Source organism: Scyliorhinus torazame, chromosome 5 (genome assembly GCF_047496885.1).
Source record: "Scyliorhinus torazame isolate Kashiwa2021f chromosome 5, sScyTor2.1, whole genome shotgun sequence".
In the NCBI taxonomy this organism is placed as follows: domain Eukaryota; kingdom Metazoa; phylum Chordata; class Chondrichthyes; order Carcharhiniformes; family Scyliorhinidae; genus Scyliorhinus; species Scyliorhinus torazame.
Window position 1 is genome coordinate 164,535,156 of NC_092711.1, and position 23,868 is coordinate 164,559,023.

The 23,868-nt window shown below is 48.6% G+C and overlaps 2 protein-coding genes across 3 annotated transcripts; both read right to left on the bottom strand.

Moving 5' to 3' along the window:
* Positions 1–182: 182 nt before the first annotated feature.
* LOC140420424 (uncharacterized) lies at positions 183–5,770 on the bottom strand. Of its 2 annotated transcripts, XR_011946364.1 has the most exons (3): positions 5,574–5,770; positions 3,676–5,169; positions 183–890 (listed from the first exon to the last, which is right to left on the bottom strand). XR_011946364.1 is itself a non-coding variant. In XM_072504430.1 (2 exons), the coding sequence occupies exon 2, from the start codon at positions 4,811–4,813 to the stop codon at positions 3,968–3,970; it is 846 nt and encodes a 281-aa protein (XP_072360531.1). In that variant the 5' UTR covers positions 4,814–5,169; positions 5,574–5,770; the 3' UTR covers positions 183–3,967. The 2 variants fall into 2 exon arrangements, 1 of the variants encoding a protein (XP_072360531.1); XM_072504430.1 differs by having other exon boundaries at positions 183–5,169.
* Positions 5,771–18,455: 12,685 nt separating this feature from the next.
* On the bottom strand, positions 18,456–23,653 carry LOC140420423 (uncharacterized). The gene is made up of 2 exons (XM_072504429.1): positions 22,959–23,653; positions 18,456–20,389 (listed from the first exon to the last, which is right to left on the bottom strand). Exon 2 carries the CDS (start codon positions 20,031–20,033, stop codon positions 19,020–19,022), a length of 1,014 nt encoding a protein of 337 aa, XP_072360530.1. The 5' UTR covers positions 20,034–20,389; positions 22,959–23,653; the 3' UTR covers positions 18,456–19,019.
* Positions 23,654–23,868: the final 215 nt, after the last annotated feature.

Here is a 23,868-nt window from a genome sequence, read left to right on the forward strand (position 1 = left end):
GAGGACTGACTGGAAAATGGGCCACCAACCAATTGTTACATCGGTCACTATTCCGATCCCAGACCAGACCCCAACAGTGGCTAGGATACTGGACCAAAACCCCAATATTTCAGTCTATTTGTGTGACTGTGCGGAAGGAATGATTCACTCCAGGAATGATCGCATGAAGAAATAGGGCGTGGTTATTTTTAAAATAAAACTTTATTGTGGCTACAATATTAAACTTTTTAACTTCACACCCAAAACAACAGCTTACAATTACCCATTTAAACATTACTACTCAATCTCCCATTAAACAACAGGAAAAGAAAGATACAGATCTCAATCTATCTCACTGTGGGAGAATTGTGGGCCCAAAATTGAACTTCTCTCTCCAAACCTTTCTCCAAAAACTGCTCTCTATAATTTTGCAGTGAATCACACTCTAACCCCACGCTTTTAACCCTTAAATTGCCCAATACATTTATAATCAAATTTTCCAAAAATCTTCCAATCGTCACACCTCCCCCTTCAAAAAAAATGAACCAGCGATGTACGCAGATGGCTTTATTTTTCTAAAAACTTTTAAAATTTTAAACATTTCTTATGATTACATGCAACTTGTACTCTATAATAACATTTTACATTTTTCAACAGGCAAACATACACACGAGTGTAGTCCATTTTAGTCTCACATGTCACAGTCGCGAGCATAAATTTACCCATTCCTAGATTTCCAAAGACCGGGGCGGCCTCCAAGATTACACAAGAAAAGCTTCAACAATTCAGTGATCTGTAGTTGCCTGGCTCTGACAGCAGAATTCTTCTCTTGATGGTCAGACAGGTTGCTATCGATGCTGCAGCATTCATCATCTGTTCTTCACATTTATCAGCTGCTTTGTATTCTGTGTCTGTTGAGGATAGCCAAAAATAATTGGTAACAGGTGCAGGTGAGATGTTTCCCCCGTTTGGAGAGTCTAGAACCAGGGGACAGAATTTCAAAATAAGGGGGAAGCCATTTAGGACCAGTCTCAGAGGAGACATTTCTTTACTCAGAGGGTTGTGAATCTTTGGAATTCTCTACCCCAGAGGGCTGTGGAAGCTCAGTCATTGAGTGTGTTTAAAGCAGAGACACAGATTTCTAAATCCCAATAACATGAAATGAAACAAAAATCGCTTATTGTCACAAGTAGGCTTCAAATGAAGTTACTGTGAAAAGCCCCTAATCGCCACATTCTGGCGCCTGTTTGGGGAGGCTGGTACGGGGATGGAACCCTCGCTGCTGGCCTTATTCTGCTTTATGAGCCAGCTGTTTTAGCCCACTGTGCTAAACCAGCCCCTACACAAAGGGATATGGGGATAGTGTGGGGGGAAAGGCATTGAAGTGGATGATCAGCCATGATCGTACTGAATGGTGGAGCAGGCTCGACGGGCTGAATAGCCAAGTCCTGCTCCTATGTTCCAATTGTAACAAAGATAGGAAGGAAAGTAAATTGTGAATGGGACATAAGGAGACTAAAGTGATATAGGTCGGTTAAGTGAGTGGGAAAAAATCTGCCAAATGGAGCATAATGAGGGAAAAATGTGAAATTGTCCATCTTGGTAGAAAGAATAAAAAAAGCTTATAATCTAAACGGTGAGAGATTGCAGAGCTCTGAGATTCAGAGGGATCTGGGTGTCCAAGAGCATGAATCACAAAAGGCGAGTATACAGGTACAGCAAGTAATTAGGAAAGCTAATAGAATGTTATTGTTTATTGTGAGGGGAATTGAATACAAAAGTAGGGAGGTTATGCTTCAGTTACAAAGGACATTGGTGAGACCACATCTGGAGCACTGTGTACAGTATTGCTCTCATTTAAGGAATGATGTAAATGTGTTGGAAGCAGTTCAGAGAAGGTTTACTGGACTCGTACCTGGAATTGGAGGCTGGTCTTATGAGGAATGATTGGACGGGCTGGCCTTGTGTCCGATGGAGTTTAGGTGACTTGATTGAACCGTAAAAGATCCTGAGGGGCCTTGACAGGGTGGATGTGGAAAGGATGTTTCCTCTTGTGGAAGAATCTAGAAATTGGAGTCACTTTAAAAGTAATAACTTGCCCATTTAAGGCAGAGGAGAACTTTTTTCTCTCTGAGGGTCGTGAGTCTTTGGAGCACTCTTCCTCAAAGGGCAGTGGAAGCAGAGTCTGTGAATATTTTGAAGGCAGAGCTGGATAGATTCTTGGTAAGCAAGAGGGTGAAAGGTTATCGGGAGGGTAGCGGGAATGTGGATTGGAAGTTACAATCAGAGCAGCCGTGAACTTATTGAATGGTGGAGCAGGCTCGAGGGGCCGAGTGGCCTACTCCTGCTCCTAAATCGTCTGTTATCACATCCTTTATAATAGATTGTAGCATTTTCCCTCCTACTGATGTCAGGCTAATGCGTCTGTGGTTCCCTGTTTACTCTCTCCCTCCTTAAATAGTGGGGTTACATTTACCACCTTCCAACCTGCAGGAACCATTCCAGAATCTGTAGAATCTTTGAAAGATGATCACCAATGTATCCACTATCTCTACAGCCACATCTTTCAGCACTCTGGGATGTAGAGCATCAACTTTGTGGGATTTATTAACTTTCAACCCACATTAATTTCTCCAATACTACTTTGTTACTAATACTAATCTCTTTCAGTCCCTCTTGAATACCAGTTCCTTGGTTCCCTTGAGTTTTTGAACAATTTTCTGTATGTTCCTCCATGAAGACAGACACACATTGTTTAGTTTCTCTGCCATTTTCTTATTCTCCATTATAAACTCTCCTGTCTCTGCCTGAAATGGACCCATGTTGGTCTTTGCTAATCTTTTCCTTTTCACATTCCTATCGGAGCTTTTCCAGTGGGTTTTTATGTTTCTCCCCAGTTTGCTCTCATATTCTATTTTTTCTTTATCAGTTTCTTTGTCCTCCTTTGCTGAATTCGAAACAAGTTCCCAATCCTCAGGCTTACTACTGTTTTGGCCACTTCAAGAGCTGCTTCCTTTGATCTAATGGGATCTTTAACTTTGATTTGTGATCCTTAAAGGAATCTTGTTGTATTCTGTAAAATGAAAGTCACCAAAGGACCATGGGCTGCTCTCCCCTTTGAGAGAGAGAGCGCTTACTGGTGATTACTTACTTGAGGGTCACCACACTTCAGGTGAGGGGCAATGTTGAGAAGGCAGGGCCTTCATCAATAACCTCTGTAGGGGAATTGAACCCATGCTGTTGGCGTCGCTCCGCATCATGAACCAGCCAACTGAGCTAACTGACCAGCTGGTAAATATGTCATATTTCCTTTAATATTAGCTAATCCCGGTTTCCCAATCCACCTCAAACAACTTGCCCCTCCGAGGGGGCTGTTTAGCACAGGGCTAAATCGCTGGCTTTGAAAGCAGGCCAAGGCAGGCCAGCAGCACAGTTCAATTCCCCTACCAGCCTCCCCGAACAGGCACCGGAATGTGGCGACTAGGGGCTTTTCACAGTAACTTCATTTGAAGCCTACTTGTGACAATAAGCAATTTTCATTCATTTATTTCATACCCTCATAGTTTTCTTCTGTGAAGAACACCCAAATAAATTAAACAGAAAAAAACATATAACCACCACAGACCATCTCCATGGCAAGGTGGCAAGCTTTGGGGGTTCCAAACAGAAATGGGAACTAAATATCTTCAAACTTACAAACACTCTTTCAGTCTGTGATCCTCGTGAAATTTAGAACCAGGCAATTGCAACAAGTCTCAAAGAGCATCAGCCCACTGGAGGCAACCTCGTGAGACCGGCAGTCCAGCAGAAAGAAACCGTCTGACCATCCCCATTGGCCAACTGTCAGAATGAACAAAATGCAGTCCTGGATGTAATTGAAGCAGAAACAATAACAGAATCCAACCACTGTAATCAATTGTGAACTTGGCGAATCAGCAGCTGCGATGAATCACAGATTTCCTTCCCAGGCTGTTGGCACGAGTGGCCTTTATCCGGTGTGAAGTCGTTGTTGTGACCGCAGGCTGGATGAGTGAATAAATCCTTTCCCACACTGAGAGCAGGTGAACGGCCTCTCCCCAGTGTGAACTCGCTGATGTGACCATAGGCTGGTTGAAACATAGAATGCCTTCCCACACTGAGGGCATTTGCATGGCCTCTCCCCAGTGTGTAGTCGCTCATGTGACTGCAGGGTGTCTGACCGAGTGAATCTCTTCCCACACTGAGAGCAGGTGTATGGCCTCTCCCCTGTGTGAACTCGCTGGTGTTTCTTCAATATGGATAGCTCAGTAAATCCCTTCCCACAAGCAGAGCAGGTGAATGGCCTCTCTCCAGTGTGAACTCGCTGGTGTTTCACTAGTACGGATGAAACACGGAATCCCTTCCCACACTGAGAGCAGGTGAATGGCCTCTCTCCAGTGTGAACTCGCTGATGTTTCTTCAGGCTGGATAACTCAGTGAATCCCTTCCCACACAGAGAGCAGGTGAATGGCTTCTCGCCAGTGTGAACCCGTTGGTGACTCTTCAGCTGGGATAACTGAGTGAATCTCTTCCCACACTGAGAGCAGGTGAACAGTCGCTCCCCAGTGTGAATTAGCTGATGATTCCGCAGGTTGGATGAATCACTGAATCTCTTCCCACATTGAGAGCAGCTGAATGGCTTCTCGCCGGTGTGAATTCGCTGGTGTGCCCGCAGGTTGGATAACACAGCAAATCCCTTCCCACACACAGAGCAGGTAAAGGGCCTCTCCCCATTGTGAATGCGTCGATGAGCTTCCAGTACAGATGGGGATCTGAATTCCTTCCCACAGTTCCCACATTTCCACGGTTTCTCCATGTTTTGGGTCTCCTCGTGTCTCTCCAGGTCAGACAAGCAGTTGACGCCTCCTGCACAGAACACGTGTACGGTCTCTCCCCGCTGTGAATGGTGTGATCTTTTTTTCAGGCTGTGTAACCGGTTAAAGCTCTTTCCACAGTCAGTGCTCTGGAACACTCTCACTCGGGTGTGTGTGTCTCGGTGCTTTTCCAGTCACACTGATGGCTAAAATATTTTGAAGCCGACAGAACAGACAAACATTTCTCCTTCTAGATTCAAAGGCTGATGATATTCAGGTCCCAAGGAATAGAGTGACTCCGTCACATCGAGAGGTTACGTTTGAGATTTCTGTCTGTAATTCCTCCTCTTCTAATATCCTATAAAAGGAGTTTACAAAACGAGTTTACAAAAGTGAAGGATAGAAATTCATAACCGACAACTCTTGTTTCTATGGAACATTTTTTCCTCTCTCATTCCCCAATACCTAGTCGCCAAAAACTACCCCATACATCGTCTTCAGGGAGCGGATTCGGAGGGGCAGAGTGACAGAGCTGTGAGCATTGGGAAAGATACCATCCTTTTAGCCAGACAAATAAATGTGTCAAACTGAGGGAGCAAAGGATGTCAATGTCTTTGAGAGAGAGAGACCTGGGCCAAGCTTTCCAGAGTCTGCACCCTCCCTGGATTCACTTCCTTTCCCTTCAGTTGCTGCAAGTGACCAATTGAAGGTGAGAATGAGAAAAGAAATGGAAAGGGGGAGAAAATAAAGTGTTTTACTCACAGATGTTGGAGACGGGAGGTGTGAAGCTCAAGCTCATTCAGAGTGAGGAGCAGCAGCTTTGCTGGGCAGGAATGAGCAGGTTAACAAGCTCAATTTCCAAAGTCTGCAGGTAGACAATGAAGGAACTCTGATTGGCAGGCGGTGAAGAGGCCTTCCGGTCCTCCCAGTTTGCCATTGGTCAATATTTCTGCATGAGGGTCAAGGGGCGGCGCCTCCCCGCACATGCGCACCAACCCGCCCTTGAACATGCGCAGTCCCGGACCTGGGCGGAGATCACCGAGAGGCTTCTCGCTCTGGCGGGAGCCGTCAGCCGGTTGCCTGGAATCCGTGTCTGGAGGAGGTGTCGGGGGAGGGGGAACAATGGGGACGGGACTGCGCACTGGAACCCGCAGACGTCACCGTGGAGCTGAGTGATTTGGTATTGGTTGATTCAGGCAGGGCTTCATTGTGACGTCACAATTCGGAGGTTGGACAATGAGTTTCAGACTAAAACTTCCTCCTCATCTGGGAGCTCAGTGTTTCCCCCTTTCCATTTCCTTTCTCATTCTGGGGGGACATTGGTCACTTGCAGCAACTGAAGGAAAGGAAGCGAATCCAGGGAGGGTGCAGACTCTGAAAAGCTTAGCCCAGGTCTCTCTGTCTCTCTCTCTGAAAGACATTGACATCCTTTGCTCCCTCAGCTTGACATATTTATTTGTCTGGCTAAAAGAATGGTCTCTTTCATAATGTTCACATTAAAGGGGTTAAGCCATTTATTATTATTTCTTGTCTTCTGATATAGGTCTGTGAATAATTTCACAGTTTTATTTCAGCACAGAAGGAATCCATTCAGTCACTTGAGTCCATGCCGACTCTCTGCAGAACAATTCAGGCTGTCCCATTTCTCCTTGATATCACCATACCTCTGCAAGTTTATTTCCTTCATGTGCCCTTCTACGTTCAGTTTCAAATAATCTTATCGTCTCAACTTGCACCACTAGGTAGTGAGTTCCAAGTCATCAGCACTCACTGCCGAAATAAACTTCCCCCCCACTACCCCATATATCTAATCATGGGTTAATATTAGATACAACAGAGTGAGAATGGAGGGAGTATGTGGGATGGAAATTTACAGCTTGAGGGGAACGAGGGAGGAAAAATATTCCATTGAAACTAGAATTGTCTTCTGAATTTCTATTTTATTTGACAGTGATGATATTTATAATCTCCTTTTACAGTACATTAGAAAGTGAGGATTTACAGACAGAAATCTGAAAGTAAATCTCGCATCTGGGTCTGACAAAGTCACTCGATTCCTTGGGACCTGAATATCATCGGACTTTGAACCTAGAAGTAGAAATGTTTGTCTGTCTCAAGAGATTTTAAAGCACCAAGACACACAGACACCTGGATAAATGCGTTCCAAGGAACTGACTGGAAAAAGCGTCAACCAATTACTTTGTTTTATAAATTTAGAATACTCAATTATTCTGTCCAATTAAGGGGCAATTTAGTGCGACCAATCGACCTAACCTGCACAACTTTGGGTTGGGGGGGATGAGACCCATGCAGACATGGAGGCAATGTGCAACTCCACACAGACAAGGAGCCGGCATCGAACCCGGGTCCTCCGCACCCTAGGCAGCAGTGCTAACCACTGCACCACCGTGCCGCTCTGGTGTTAACCAATTACACAGCCTGATAAAACATCGCACCATTCAGAGCGGAGAGAAATCCTGCACGTTTTTGCTGTGGACGAGGCTTCAACTGATTATGAAACCTGGAGAGTCTCAAGGACGCCTGCACCTGAAAATGTGGGCACTGTGGGAAAGGATTCAGATCCCCATCTGTGCTGGAAACTCATCAATGTCGTCACACTGGGGAGAGGCCACTCACCTGCTCTGTGTGTGGGAAGGGATTCACTCAGTCATCCCACCTGCTGCCACATCAAAGAGCTCACAATGGGGAGAAGCCATTCACCTGCTCTGAATGTGGGAAAGGATTCAGTAATTTATCCACCTTGCAGACACAGCAGTAAATTCACACTCTGGAGAGGCCTTTCAAATGCTCTGCATGTGGACAGGGATTCACTGAGTCATTCAGCCAGATGATCGACCAGTGCATTCACACTGGGGAGAAAGTGTTCACCAGGATGTGGTGTTCACCTGCTCTACTTGCTGAAAAGGATTCCGTGATTCATATAGCCTTCCGACTCACCAGCGAGTTCATACCAGGGAGAGGCCATTAACCTGCTCCATTTGTGGGATCGGATTCACTCAATTATCCAGCCTGCTGACACTCCAATGAGTTCACACCGGGGAGAGACCGTTCACCTGTCTGACTGCGGGAAGGGATTCACTCGGTTGTGGGAAGTGACCTTTTGTGGATCAATTCAAAGGAGATGTACTCTCCCAGACTCGAAGCGCATCAGCCCACTGGAAGCAAGGTCGTGAGACCGGCCAGTCCAGCAGAAAGAAACCCTCTAACCGTCCAACCTCACTAAGTGTCAGAATGAAGATGGTTCAGTCCTGGATGTGATTAACAGCAGCAATAACAGCAGAAGCCAATCCCTGTCATCACTTCTGAACACTCTGCTGTCTCAACAGGATGCATAGCAGAGTGAATCCTTTTCCACAAATAGATCAGATGAACGACCTCTCTCTACTGGTGTGGCTTCAGGGTGGATGAATCACAGAATCCATTCCCACAATCAGAGCAAGTGAATGGCCTCTGTCCGATGTGGATTCATTGGTGCATCTGCAGTTTGGATAACTGAATAAATCCTTTCTCACACTCAGAGCAGGTGAATGGCCTCTCCTTGTGTGAACTCTCTGGTGTTCCAGCATGTTGGATGACCTAGAAACCTCTTCCCAAGGTCAGAGCAGCTGAACGGTCTCTCCTCAGTGTGAGTGCGCTGGTGGGACATCAGTTCTTGAGAACTTTTGAAGCCACTCCCACAGGCAGAGCATTTAAAGGGACTCTCATTGGTGTGAGTGACTTGGCGTATTCGCAGGTTAGAAGAACGAGTGAATCGCTTCCCCCACACAGTGCAGGTGAAAGGCCTCTCCCCAGTGTGAACCTGCTGGCGAGTCAGAAAATTGAATGACTCACTGAATCCCTTCCCACACTTCGGGCAGGTGAATGGTCTCTCCCCTGTGTGAACTCTCTAATGTGTCAGAAGGGTGGATGAATGTTTGAATCCCTTCCCACAGTCAGAGCACATGAACGGTTTGTCCCCAGTGTGAGCTCATTTGTGTCTCAGCATGTGGGATGACTGAGTGAATCCCTTCCCACACACACAGCAGTTGTGGGAAACCAGCGGCCTGGGGGCCACATGCAGCCCATCTGGGTTCTGAGCGCGGCCCACAATAAACATTTTGCTGACTGTTGCCCACAGGCAGGGTTGCCATATTCCACCAATTCCCATCCACATAGTTTTTTTCTACCGGTATTACTGAAGTGATCCACTGGACAGCTTGTTTATGATGCAGAGCGAGGCCAACAGCACGTGTTCAATTCCCGTACTGGCTGAGGTTATTCATGAAGGCTTTGCCTTCTCAACCTTGGCCTTCACCTGAGGTATGGTGATCCTCCAGTTAAATCACCATATCTCAGCTCTCCCTGTCAAAGGGGAAGGCAGCCTGTGGTCAACTGGCACTATGGCGACTTGACTTGACACATGTAAAGCGAGGGGAAGTGAAGTGAGGAGCATTCTGATTGCACAACATTGACTGTGAGCCGTGCACTCCCTCTGCATCCAAAGTGTAAATATTTTATTTTTAACATTTGAAGTTGATAGTTCAATTAAAATATAAATGAATTGAACTAAGCATTTTCTATAACTCGTTATGAAATATTTGGTGTGTATTAAATGTATTTAATCTGATAGATAGGTCACAGTTAGTGGATTTCAATCTTGCCGACACAGAGATGAATGAGGGTCACTCATGCGGCCCACTCACTAGCCGAGTCTGCCATCACTGATCTGAGGAGATATCCTTACTGTTCAGTAAACCTTACATGGAAAAGGCACAGATACAACTGGACATGGAGGAATATAATGGAATTATTTTGGGAAATACAGTGTATGTGCAGTTTATTCAAACCGTGCATTATCATATCCCCTTCACAAATAGCTGATGTCAGGGCGGCGCGGTGGTGCAGGGGTTAGCACTGCTGCCTCACGGCACCGAGGACCCGGGTTTCATCCCGGCTCCGGGTCACTGTCCGTGTGGACATTCTCCCCGTGTCTGCGTGGGTCTCACCCCACAACCCAAAGATGTGCAGGGTAGGTGGATTGGCCACACTAAATTGCCCCTTAATAGGGAAATAAAATTCCTTCATTGGTCAAAATCTTTATTAGTTTGATGCTCTTTGAACCTCGGAGCGCAACAACACAATTGGTCTCTGTCAGTATTGATGCTCCACATGAGCCTCCACCCACCCCTCTTCATCTCCCCCATCAGCATATCCTTCTATTCCTTTCTACCTCATGTATGCTTCCAGGGGCCAGTGCAGGCTCGATGGGCTGAATGGTCTCCTTCTACACTGTAAATTCAATGATTCTATGAATCTCGGTTCCCTTTCAATGTATTCATGCTGTTCCCCTCAACCACTCGCTGTGGTAGTGAGTTCCACATTCTCACCACTCGCTGGGTAAAGAGGTTTCTCATCAAATCCCTATTGGATTATTGAACTCTTCATAATCTTAAGGACTTCCATCAGATCACCCTCGAGTCTTTTTTTTTCTAGCGAAAAGCAGCCCCAGCCTTTCCTGAGGGTTAATGTGCAATGGGGCGGCAGGTAGCACAGTGGGTAGCACTGTTGCATCATAGTGCCAAGGACCTGGGTTCGATTCCCGGCTTGGGTCACTGTCTGTGCGGAGTCTGCCCGTTCTCCCCGTCTCTGCGTGGACTTCCTTCGGGTGGTCCGGTTTCCTCCCACAGTCCAAAGATGTGCGGGTTAGGTTGATTGGCCGTGATAAATTGCCCTTAATGTCCAACAGTTAGGTGGGGTTACTGCGTTATGGGGATAGGATGGAGGTGTGGGCTTATGTAGGGTGCTCTTTCAAGGGCATGTGTAGACTCGATGGGCCGAATAGCCCCCTTCTATGCAAATTCTATGATAAAAATGCTCTCAGTTCTGGTATTATTCTTGTGAATCTTTGTTGCATCTTCTCCAGTGCCTCTATTTCCTTTTTCTATTTATTTTTTAAAAAAATTTATTCTACTTTTTCACATTTTCTCCCACATTTACACCCATCAACAATAAACAATAATCAGCAAGATATGTCAATCCCCATAATAACAACGATCCCATCCGCCCACCAACCCCCAAACCTCAGCCCACATGTTTACATAAACAAATGACAAAAAGGAATCAGGGATTACCCGTAGTCACCCTTAATCTACACAGCCACCCGCCCCCCCCCCCCCCCCAACTAATGTCGATGTTATCCAGTTCTTGAAAGTGCATAATAAATAGTGCCCATGACTTGTAGAACCCCTCCGACTTCCCCTCAGTTCGAACTTAACCTTCTTAAGGGTCAAGTATTCCAACAGGTCCCCCCGCCACGCCACGCCAGGGCACTGGGTGGGGAGGCTGCTCTCCATCCCAGCAGGATCCGCTTCGGGCGATCAACGAGGCGAAGGCTATGATATCTGCCTCCACTCCCGTTTCCAACCCTGGCTGGTCCGACACCCCGAATATGGCCTCCTGGGGACCCGGGTCCAGTTTCACACGCACCACCTTGGAAATTACCCGAAACAACTCCTTCCAGTACTCCCCTAGCTTTGGACAGGACCAAAACATATGAATGTGATTCGCAGGCCCCCTCCCGCAACGCTCACACACATCCTCTACTCCTTCAAAAAATCAGCTCATCCTCGTCCTCGTGAGGTGCGCTCTATATACCACCTTCAGCTGTATCAGCCCCAACCTCGCACATGAGGTGGAGGCATTCACTCTCCGGAGCACCTCACACCAGACCCCCTCCTCTATAACCTCTCCCAGCTCTTCCTCCCACTTTGCTTTGATCCCTTCCAGTGGTGCCTTATCCTCTTCCAGAATAGCTGCGTACACCGCTGACACTGCCCCCTTCTCCAGTCCCCTTGTCGTCAACACCTCCTCCAGCAATGTGGAGGCCGGTTCCTCTGGGAAGCTCTGTATCTCCTTCCTGGCAAAATCCCAGACCTGCATGTACCTAAACCCTTCTCCCTGCTCTAGCCCATACTTCACTTCCAGCTCCCACAATCCTGCAAACCGACCCCGAAGAAACAAATCTTTTAGCGTCTTAATCCCCTTCTCTTCCCATTTCCAAAAACTTCCATCCCACCTCCCTGGCTCAAATCTGTGGTTCCCCCGAATCGGCATTTCCCTTGACCCTAAACCCAACCCGAAGTGTTGGCGAAACTGCCTCCAGATTTTCAATGAAGCTATTATTACCGGACTCCCTGAATATTTCCCCGGAGCTATCGGGAGCGGCGCTGTTGCAAGTGCCTTCAACCCCCACCCCCTGCACAAACTCTCCTCCATTCTGACCCACTGAGAATCCACCCGTCTGACCCAGCTCCGCACTTTCTCCACATTCGCCGCCCAGTAGTAGTACAACAAGTTCGGGAGACCCAAACCCCCTGCCTGCCTTCCCCTCCGTAGCAGCACCTTTCTCACTCTGGCCACCTTCCCTCCCCATATGAATGAGGTAATCCTTCCCTCAATCTCCCTGAAAAAAGTATTTGGCAGGAAAATCGGTAGGCATTGAAAACAGATCGGCTTTCACTCTCCCCACCAAACTAGTGATATTGTACCTACGAAGCCTCCCCCACTCCCGGGCAAGCTGCACCCCCAGATACCTAAAATGAGTCCCTGCTCTACGGAAGGGCAGCCCCCCCACCCCTGCCCCCACCCCCGGCCGAGACACCACAAAGTACTCACTCTTGTCCAGGTTCAACTTGTACCCCGAGAAAGACCCAAATACCCGCAGTAGCACCAATATTCCTCCTATCGACGCACTCGGCTCCGACACATACAGCAGCAAGTCGTCGGCATATAAGGACACGCTATGCTCTATCCACCACCACCCCCCCCCCCCCCCCCCCCCCCCCCCCCGCACTATTCTTTTCCATGCTCCCGAACTTCTCAATGCGATGGCCAACGGCTCAATCGCAAGTGCAAACAGCAGGGGGGACATAGGACATCCCTGTCTCGTCCCACGGTGGAGAGAGAAATATCTCGAACTGATATTATTTGTGCGGACATTCGCCTTCGGTTCCTTATATAATAGCTTTACCCAGTTCACAAACCTTGGTCCAATCCCAAACCGCTCCAGTACTGCCATCAGGTACCCCCATTCTACCCGATCAAACGCCTTCTCGGCGTCCAATGCCACAACTACCTCTGTTTCCTTTCTTTCCGCCGGTGCCATAACAACGTTCAAAACCCTCCTAATGTTCGAAAACAGCTGCCTCCCTTTCACGAACCCCGTCTGATCCTCCCCTATTACCTTCGGAAGGCACTCCTCCAGCCTACCCGCCAGTACCTTCGCCAACACTTTTACGTCCACATTCAGAAGTGATATGGGCCGATACGACCCACACTCAGTCGGATCTTTATCTTTTTTTAGTAACAGGGACATCGATGCCTGCCCCAAGGTTTGTGGCAATACCCCCTTCCCTATCGCCTCCTCAAACATCCCCACCATCAGGGGTGCCAACCTATCCTTAAATTTTTTATAATATTCCACCGGAAACCCATCCGGCCCTGCCACCTTCCCCGACTGCATCCTCTCAATCGCATCCTTTATCTCCTGCTCCATTATTGCTCCTTCTAATGTAGCCCTGTCCCCCTCCCCTAGCCTCGGGTACTCCAACCCATCGAGAAATTCCTGCATCTCACGGTCTCCTCCGAGTGGCTCTGACTTGTACAACCTCTCATAAAACTCCTCAAAAACCTTGTTAATCAGCACTGGGGCCACCACCAACTTCCCTGCCCTATCCTTCACCTGAAGAATTTCCCTTGCCGCTGCCTCCCTCCGGAGCTGACCTGCTAACATATCTCCATGTTCATAAACTGTACCCCTTGCTCGTCTCAGTTGGCGCACCGCCTTCCTGGTGGACAGTCGGTTGAAGCTCGGCTGTAGTTCCTTCCTCTTTTCCAGCTTTGCCGGGTCCCCATCCTCTGCATACCTCCTATCTACCTCCAACATCTCATCTATTACCCTCTGCCGCTCCAACCTCTCCTCCTTATCCACCCTAGCCTTAAACAAAATTACCTCACCTCTCACCACTGCCTTTAGAGCCTCCCAGATGACTGCCTTCGACACCTCACCCGTACAATTGAAACCTACATATTCCTTAATTACCGTTTCAATTTTCTCTCAGAATACTTGGTTCCCCAAAAGCCCCACATCCAGTTTCCACCCCGGTCTCTGCGCTGCCCCCTTCTCTAGCACCATATCCACTCAATGTGGAGCGTGATCTGACACTGCAATTGCAGAGTATTACGACCCCTTGACTCCAGCCAGCAAAGCCTTCCCCACCACAAAAAAGTAGATCCGCGAGTATACCTTATGGACCGCTGAGAAAAACGAATACTCCCGTTCCCTTGGGTGCAGGAACCTCCAAGGGTCCACCCCTCCCATTTCCACCATTAGCCCAGCCAGCGCCTTCGCCCCCCCTGATGGGACCAGCGAGCGTGGCCATGATCTGTCCAACCTTGGTTCCTGCACCAGGTTCCAGACCCCCCCCACAATCAGCTCATGCGTGTCTAAGTCGTGAATAACCCCAACCACCTTCCTCACGAATCCCACATCGTCCCAATTGGGACCGTATACACTTAACAGAGCCACTAATCTCCCCTCCAATGCCCCTGTCACAATCACATGTCTACCCCCCTGATCTGCCACCACCTTCTCCATCTGGAAGCGTACCCTTTTGCTGACCAGCACCGCTACCCCTCGAGCCCTTCCATCAAATCCGGCGTGAAACACTAAACGCTAACCCAGCCCTTTTTATGTCTCACCTGGTCCTTCACCCTCAAGTGAGTCTCCTGCAGCATTGCTATATCGGCTTTCAAACTTTTAAGATGTTCAAGCACCCTTGACCTCTTGACCAGACCTCCTAGCCCTCTCACGTTCCACGTGATTATCCTTACTGGGGGTCTCTCACCCCCCCCACCTTTCTTATCCACCATCACCATACCACCGGGCCCTCCCCCATAAGCCTGACCCGCCCCTGTCCATTGTTAACATCAAACCCCTTCCCCCCCTCCCAAGAACCCCCCCCTACAAAAACATCCCCCAACATCTCTCCCTCCACCCCCTCTTGCTCGCCTCGTAGGCCCATTGAAGTCTGCTACCCAGGCTCCAACGTCCGCAGTCCTCCTCTCACCTCACCCCCGTTCACTAACTGACTCTAGTTAGCTAGCGCGGGTGGCTCCCCCCCTCCCCCCCCCCCTCCCCCCGCCAATACCTGTCGCCCCCTTCCACCCAGTCCCAGAGAAAGAAACAGCAAAACAAACCCAACAATCCAACCCCTACAATTCACTAACATAACATTTAACCGTCGCAACACAGAACACCATTAACTGGAACTCTGCAACAATGCAAAGAGAAGTAAATTTCAATACAAATCAGTTAAAAAAAAGTTGTAACATTTGTACATTTTCCAGCCGCTCAAACACAGTCCACAGTCTTTCTTCCTGTTCCGCTCTTCACGTCTGTCCCAAGCCTTCTGCCCTCACGAACGCCTCAGCCGCCTCCGCTGTCTCAAAATAAAAGTCTTTGGCTTTATATGTTACTCTCAACTTCGCCGGGTACACCACACCAAATCGCACCCCCTTCTTGTACAAAGCCGCCTTCACTCGCCCAAACGCCGCTCGTCTTTTTGCCAACTCCACCGTCCAATCCTGGTAGATCCGAACCGCAGTACCATCCCACAGCACCTCACGCTTCTGCTTCGCCCAGCTTAATACTTTCTCCTTCATGCAAAACTTATGGAAGCAGATAATTACTGCCCTTGGTGGCTCGTTCACTTTGGGCTTCGGCCTTAATGACCGATGAGCTCGGTCTAGCTCGTACAGGGTGGGGTTCTCACCCTCCCCCATCAGCTCCGCTAACTTCTTAGCGAAGTATTGCGTTGGCCTTGGGCCCTCTGTCCCTTCGGGCAAGCCCACAATTCTCAAATTGTGCCGCCTTGAGCGGTTTTCCAAGTCTTCCAGCTTTGCTCGGAGCCCTCTGTTAACCTCCACCACCCTCCGCAGCTCGTCTCCCATCGAGGGGACCTGGTCGCTGTGTCGTGTCACGGCCTCCTCCACCTCCTTCATCTTCTCGCCCGGCTCTCTCACCTCGGCCAATGCTTTTGCCACCTCCACCCTGATCGGGCCGATTTGCCTCCTCCAACAATGACCTCACCACGACCACCATCTCTTTCCTCAGGATCTCCATGTGCCTCACCAAACGTTTTTCCAACTCCACCACCATCACCTCGGTCACCTTCTCCACCGTAAGTAGTGCGGTCCCGCCTTGCAGTTCGGCTTCCGCCATCCTGTCAACACTTTTCTTTTGCTCGTCTTCTCCTTCGGCGGCGAACCCACGTTTCCTCCTTTCTTTGACGCTGCTTTTCGCATCTTTTAGCAGCTTATTGTTTTTTATCTTCTTTCCTTTCTCCTCTCTCCCCCTTCACCCTCCTGCCCTTCATCAATCTGACATTCTTCTTTTTTGAGAAAAAAAAACTTTTTAACAAACTTCCATGAATCTTCTTTCTTTCTCCTCTACATTCACCTGGGACCAGGCTTCAAACCTTCTTCTTCCTAGGTGGGAGCCATCCGACGTGGAGCACCCTCCCTAAATGGCGCTCGGGCCTGCCGCCTTGACCTCTTCGTAGCTCCGCCTCCGCTGCTCCGACCTGCCGGGCCCGACGCCTCAGCCTCCGCCTCCCAACACCCGCACGGGGTTCTTCGCCGGCTTTTAAACCGGCCCCGCTGGCTGCTCGTGGCGGCCCCAAAGGCCGCCGATAGTCGGGGACTGCGTGGGGTCTCATGGATTTCCCCGAAATCGCCGCGAATCGCGGCTACGGGCGGGAGCTCTTTTTTTTGCGGCCACCCTGCTCGCCCACCCCACCGGAAGCCAATAAAGAATATTCTTATGCTCTCCCAAATTTATTTTCCAAGGAGCCTCTGTGTAGTTGAGGTCACAATCAGATCAGCCGGGAACTTATTGAATGGTGCAGCAGGCTCGAGGGGCCGATTGGCCTAGTCCTGCTCCTAATTCGCATGTTATCACATCCTTTATAATAGATTGTAGCATTTTCCCTCCTACTGATGTCAGGCTCATGGGTCTGTGGTTCCCCATTTTCTCTCTCTCTCCTTAAATATTGGGGTTACATTAACCACCTTCCAATCTGCAGGAACCATTCCAGAATCTATAGAATTTTGAAAGATGATCACCAATGTATCCACTATCTCTACAGCCACCTCTTTCAACACTCTGGGATGTCGAGCATTAGCTTTTGGGGATTTATTAACTGTCAATCCCATTATTTTCTCCAGTGCTGCTTTTGCACTAATACTAATCTCTTGCAGTTCCTCGTGCTCAATAGTTCCTTGGTTCTCTCGTGTTTTGGGGATGATTTCTATATCTTCCTCTGTGAAGACAGACTCACATTGTTTAGTTTCTCTGCCATTTCCTTATTCCCCATTATAAACTCTCCTGTCTCTGCCTGGAATGGACCCACATTGGTCTTTGCTAATCTTTTCCTTTTCATATTCCTACAGGAGCTTTTCCAGTTCTCCTCAGTTTGCTCTCACATGGCTATTTATCAGTTTCTTGATCCTCCTTTGCTGAATTCTGACACAAGTTCCCAATCCTCAGGCTCACTACTATATTGTCTCCTCCATTGATCTAATGGAATCTTTAACTTTTCTTGTTCGCCACGATAGCTTCACTTTTGCTGTTTAATTTTTGCCTCTTAAAGGAATCTATATTTTATGTAAATAAAATGCGAGTGGTTGCCTGTCTATTGTCTACTGTCATACAAAGAACAAAGGACAGTACAGCACAGGAACAGGCCCTTCGGCCCACCAAACCTGCTCGGATCATGATGTCTGACTAAACTAAAACCTTTTGTGCTTCCAGGGTCTGTATCCGTCTATTCCCATCCTATTCATGTATTTGTCAAGATGCCTCTTAAACGTCACTATCGTACCTGCTTCCACCACCTCCTCCGGCAGCGAGTTCCAGGCACTCACCACCCTCTGTGTAAAAAATTTCCCTCGCACATCTCCTCTAAACTTTGCCCCTCACACCTTAAACCTATGTTCACCTGGTAATTGACTTTTACAACCTGGCAAAAAGCTTCTGACTATCCACTGTGTTCATGCCATTCATAATTTTGTAAACTTTTATCAGGTCGTCCCTCAACCTCCGTCTTTCCAATGAAAACAATCCGAATTTATCCAACCTCTCCTCATAGTTAATACCCTCCAGGCCAGGCAACATCCTGGTAAACTTCCTCTCTACTCTCTCCAAAGCCTCCACAACCTTTTGGTAATCTGGTGAGGACCAGAATTGTAGGCAATATTCCACCTGTGGCCTAACTAAGGTTCTGTACTGCTGCAGCATTAACATGACAATTTTGTGTAGTCAATTCCCACATCAATGAAGACAAGCATGCCGTCTGCCTTCTTAGCTCCTTATCCACCTGCGTTGCCACTTTCAGTGATATGTTTATTGTAATTTTCCAATCTACCACAGACAACTTGCCCCTCATACCATGTGTTATGGGCCAGGGTTTAGAGAACCCCAAAGTGTATCATGGAGTTCACCCGACCCACAACTTTTACTAGATTGTGGTATGGGGAGCACACGGCCCACTCTACAGGTGTGGTGCAGCAGAAATTTAAAAGTAATTTTTAAAGCAAAACAATGTTTATTCTATGAACTCAGTTAACCTTTTTAAAACATACAGTGAACATCTTAGCACCCATCAATTCAAATATACCCCCCAAAGAATACAATACTATAAGCAATCCTTAAACTTTCCTGTGAACATCCGTAAGACAAAAATCCTTTTTACAGAAGAACATCAGGTTTAAATTCTCTGAGAGCAGTCATCACTCTGAATTCACCAAATGATCTGGAGATAGTCTTTAGATGCAGAGAGAACAGAATTACACCTTTTTCTGGTCAGTGAGAGCAGAAACAATAACAACGGAGCCAACATCTGTAATTTATTGTGAACTTGTTGGAGTCACAACAGGTGTGCTGAATCACAAAACCCCGCCCCACATTGAGAGCAGATGAATGGTCTCTCCCCAGAATTAACTCGCTAGTGTCTCGGTAGTTAGGACAGATCAGTGAATGTTTCCCCTGCTCAGAGCAGGTGAATGGCTTCTTCCAGGTGTGAACTCGCTTGGGTTCCTGCAGTTTGGATATCTGAAGCCCTTCTCTCACTAAGAGCAGGTTAACGGCTTCTACCCTGTGTGAACTCGCTGGTGTGTCTGCAGGCTGGATAACCGAGTGAATCCCTTCTCACACTCCGAGCAGGTGAAAGGCCTCTCCCCTGTGTGAACTCGCTGGTGTATCCGCAGGCTCGATGAAGTGGTGAATCTCTTCTCACACTGAGAGCAGGTGAACGGCCTCTCTCCAGTGTGAAGTCGCTGATGTATCTGCAGGCTCTTTAAAGTAGTGAGTCTCTTCTCACAATGAGAGCAGGTGAACGGCCTCTCCCCAGTGTGAACTCGCTGATGTATCCGCAGGGTGGATGAATCACCAAATCCCTTCTCACACTGAAAGCAGATGAACGGCCTCTCCCCAGTGTGAACTCGCTGGTGGGACTGCAGGGCGGATAACTGAGTGAATCCCAACCCACACTGAGAGCAGGTGAATGGCCTCTCCCCAGTGTGCACCCGCTGGTGTATCTGCAGGTCGGATGATTGTGTGAATCGCTTCCCACACTGAGAACAGGTGAACGGCCTCTCCCCAGTGTGAACCCGCTGGTGTCTCCGCAGGCTCGATAAAGTAGTGAATCCCTTCTCACACTGAGAGCAAGTGAACGGTCTCTCCCCAGTGTGAATTCTCTGGTGTGACTGCAGGCTGGATAACTGAGTGAATCCCTTCTCACACTGAATGCAGGTGAATGGCTTCTCCCCAGTGTGAACTCGCTGGTGTGTCTGCAGGGCACATAACAGAGTGAATCCCTTCCCACACACAGAGCAGGCGAATGGCTTCTCCCCAGTGTGAACTCGCTGATGTATCCGCACGCTCGATAAAGTAGTGAATCCCTTCTCACACTGAGAACAGGTGAATGGCTTCGCCTCAGTGTGAACTCGCTGGTGTGTCCGCAGGGCGGATAACTGAATGAATCCCTTCTCACACACAGAGCAGGTGAATGGCCTCTCCCCAGTGTGAATGCGTCTATGAGCTTCCAGCTGTGATGGGGCTCTAAATCCCTTCCCACAGTCCCCACATTTCCACGGTTTCTCCATGTGTTGGGTCTCCTCGTGTTTCTCCAGGTCGGACAATCAGTTGAAGCCTCGTCCACACACAGAACACGTGTACGATCTCTCCCCGCTGTGAATGATGTGATGTTTTTTCAGGCTGTGTAACTGGTTAAAGCTCTTTCCACAGTCAGTGCTCTGGAACACTCTCACTCGGGTGTGTGTGTCTCGGTGCTTTTCCAGTCACACTGATGGTTAAAATCTTTTGAAGCCGACAGAACAGACAAACATTTCTCCTTCTAGATTCAAAGTCCGGTGATATTCAGTTCCAAGGAATTGAGACCCAGTCAGATTGAGACGTAAAGTTTGAGATTTCTGTCTGTAATTCCTCTTGTTCTAATGTCCTGTAAAAACAATTTACAAAAGTCATCACTGTCAGCACAGGATAGAAATTCAGAATAGACAATTCGACAGATCATTTTTTCCTCTCTCATTCCCCAAAAGCTGTAAATCTCCGTCCCACACACTCTCCCTCCATTCTCACCCTGCTATATCTAATATTCACCCTCCCAATTCTCCTGAAGGTGCTGATTCAGGCTGATTGACAGATCCATGCTCACTGCTTCCTGTCCTGGACACAGAGACCATAACAAATAGGAGCTGCAGTCAGCCATTCAGCCCATCAAGCCTGCTCGTCTATTTTGTGGGGTCATTGACCAACCTATGTCATCAACATTCTCCGTGTTACTGATCAAAGGCTGAGTGTGCTGACTCAATATCTGTGAGCTCATGAGTTCCAAGAAAAGGAACGACGAACCCAAGGAGAGAATTCTGAACGTTGAGCAAGATGCCTCCTCGGCGGAGGCAGGAATTAAATCCTTGGAGAACCGTCTGAGTGCCGTGGGGGAGGTCCTGGGGGACTTGGAGAACCGAGGGTCAGAGAAAGAACATCCGAGTCGTCGGCCTACCAGAAGGTGTGGAGGGTAAGGCTCCCGACAGGTCCTTCGAGGACCGGCTGCCACGTTTTCTCAAGCTGGATGTGAAGCCTGGGTGTTTCAAATTAGAAAGGGCCCCGGATCATGTCTTTGAGACCGAGGGATAGTTTTCATCCCAGGCCTGTAATCATTCGCTTCCACAATTTAAAGATCACCAGAGGGTCCTGGAGACAGGTAAGGTGAGGTGGGACCCGGCTCCATGAGGGAGTGAGGATTTCCTTCTTTTGGCAGCCACACAAACGAAGCATCGAGGCTTCGATGAAGTTTGAAGGGAACTCAAGGCTGCGGGAGTGAATTCTGTCGCTTTACCCTGTGACCCTGTAAATTGTATCCGACAAGTCCGTCAAGTCTTTTGATAATCCGACTACTGCATCGGCCTTCATTAAATCCATGAAGGGCAAGGATTTGTAGGGATGGTTTGCAGCTCGGACTAACTAATCCGGACTCTTTCCTTATCACTTATTTGTTGTCTGAATTTGTTATCTTTTATCCTGTTGAAGGGAGTTGTTATTCTGTGAGGGCCGATTGAATGTCTTCTCCTCCCTCGAGTGTTACAGGGACTCATATTATTTTATCTCAGTTATGGTAGATGTGCCGTATGCTGATTATCCGTCGTCTTTCTTCTATTATCCGAACGTTAATCATGGCAGAACCGAGTGGCGCCATTGCCAACGGGTGGGTGGTGGTGGATGCACGTTTTCACGGGTGGGTCTAAAATGTGGGAGGGACATTCGATCCCCATTCCCTTGTTGGCCCTTCTTTTCTTCTCCTCAGTTTGGAGAAGGTATCCCGAGGGTAACGACAGTCTGGCCGTGGGGTTAATCCTTCGGGTCCTCAGTCATATTGAGGAATGTCCCCTTGGATCTATTGTGGTGGTGATTCTTTTGTCTTTTTGTTATTATGGGAGGGTTTATGTGTTGTTGACTTTATCCTACTCTGGTACAGACGGGGCATTTATCCGGGAAAGGAGCAGTTTGGGGAGATTTTGGTGCCTTTGGTGTAAAATGAGTTGGAGCAGGGGGTCATGGCGCATACCCGACTGTGGTGTGAAAATCTGTTCCTGTTCTCTGTCGTCTAGCTAATGGCGGCAGTTAATCTGCAAATTTTCTCAGGGAATGTACGGGGCATCCATCACCCCATCAGAAGGAAAAAAATCCTCTCCTTTCTTAAGGTGAAAGTCGACATAGCTTTATTGCAGGAATCTCATCAAGCTTAAACTCATTTGGTGCGGCAAGGTGGCACAGTGGTTAGCACAACTGCCTCACAGCATCAGGGACACAAGTTAAATTCGGGCCTCGAGTGACTGCCTGGTTGGAGTTTGCACCTTCTCCTCATGTCTGCGTGGGTTTTCTCTGGCTTCTCCGGTTCCCTCCCACAGGGCAAAGATGTGCAAGTTAGGTGGATTGGCCCCTTGGTATTCAAATAGGTTAGGTAGGGTTACTGGGTGACAGTGACACGGTGGAGTCATGGGCCTAGGTAGGGTCCTCTTTCAAAGGCAGATGCGGAATCGATGGGCTGAATGGCATCCTTCTGCACTGTAGGGATTCTATGATGAGGAACACTGTAAATTGAGGCTGGATCGGTTGGGAAGGATTTTCTTTGCCTCTTTGTCATCAAGTAACATGGGTGTGGCAATGCTTATTAATAGAAATATCCCTTTTAAGGTTGAAACCTGTACTGAGGACAAAGGAGATGGATATGTGATCATTAGAGGTTTGGTGCATGGAGATGCTGTTTCAATAATGAATGTTTATGGATGCCCGAACGACACCCGGAGTTCATTGCGAAGGCTTTTGTGGATTTTGCTGTTAGCTTCGACTAACTCTTTTGTGGTTGGTCACTTCAACGGCCACTTATATCCTCTGGTGGATAAGCTCCCGGTTACCAGGCCCCCCCCCCCCCCCCCCCGCCCGGCTTGTGAGGAGGTGGGTTATGTGGATATTTGGGGAACTTTGCACCCGAGGCGCGGAGATTTTACCTTCTTTCCCGTTCCACAGCAATGTCAGACTAGAATCGCCGACTTCTTCGTGCCGAGAACGACCTGGTGTCCCCTTGCACCACAGGGAACATCATAAATACTGCCCATCTCCCCCCCCCCCCCCCCCCCGGTTTTCTTGAGATTCTGCTGGAGGGCTCACCCCCAGGACGAGAAGGTGGAGGTTTGATGCCTCCCTGATCAGAGATACTTCATTCACTGCACATTTTCAGGAAGAGTTTGAGTTCTTCCGTTAACTCGGCCCCTGGTATTTCCCCCGCCAGACGTGTAAAGCTCAGGCCGGGGGGGGGGGGGGTGATCATTTCTGTCACTGCTGATGAAAGGTGCAGAATGCTGGAGAACCAGCGGCGTCTGGAGGTTTGTTTGCTGAAGGCCCAGGAGGAAGTTTCCGCCGGAGTGAAGCTCAGTCACACCAACCCCGCGCTCTGATTGGCTGGAGGACCAGAGTACTTCCGGTCGCGCAACTGTTCCCATTGGTCAATGCCTCAGCAGGACGGTCAGGAGGTGAGCTCCCCTGTACATGCGCAGCTTCCACTCCTTTAGACATGCGCAGCTTCCACTCCTTTAGACATGCGCAGTCTCAGGCAGGGAGGAGATCACCGAGCGGCTTCCAGCTCTGGTCGGAGCCGTCAGCCGGTTGTCTGGAAACTTGTCTCGAGGAGGTGTGGAGGGAGGGGGTTGAACGGGCGGGGCTCCCGCGTCCGCGCACTGGAACCCAGTGACGACACCGCGGAATAGAGTAATTCCTATTGGCTGATTCAGGGAGGCATGGTGATGTCACAGCGGAAGTGAAGGTAAAACCTCCTCCTGTCTCCAACATCTGTGAGTGAAACAATTTCTTTTCTTCCCCCATTCTCACCTTCAATTGGTCACTTGCAGCAACTGAAGGGAA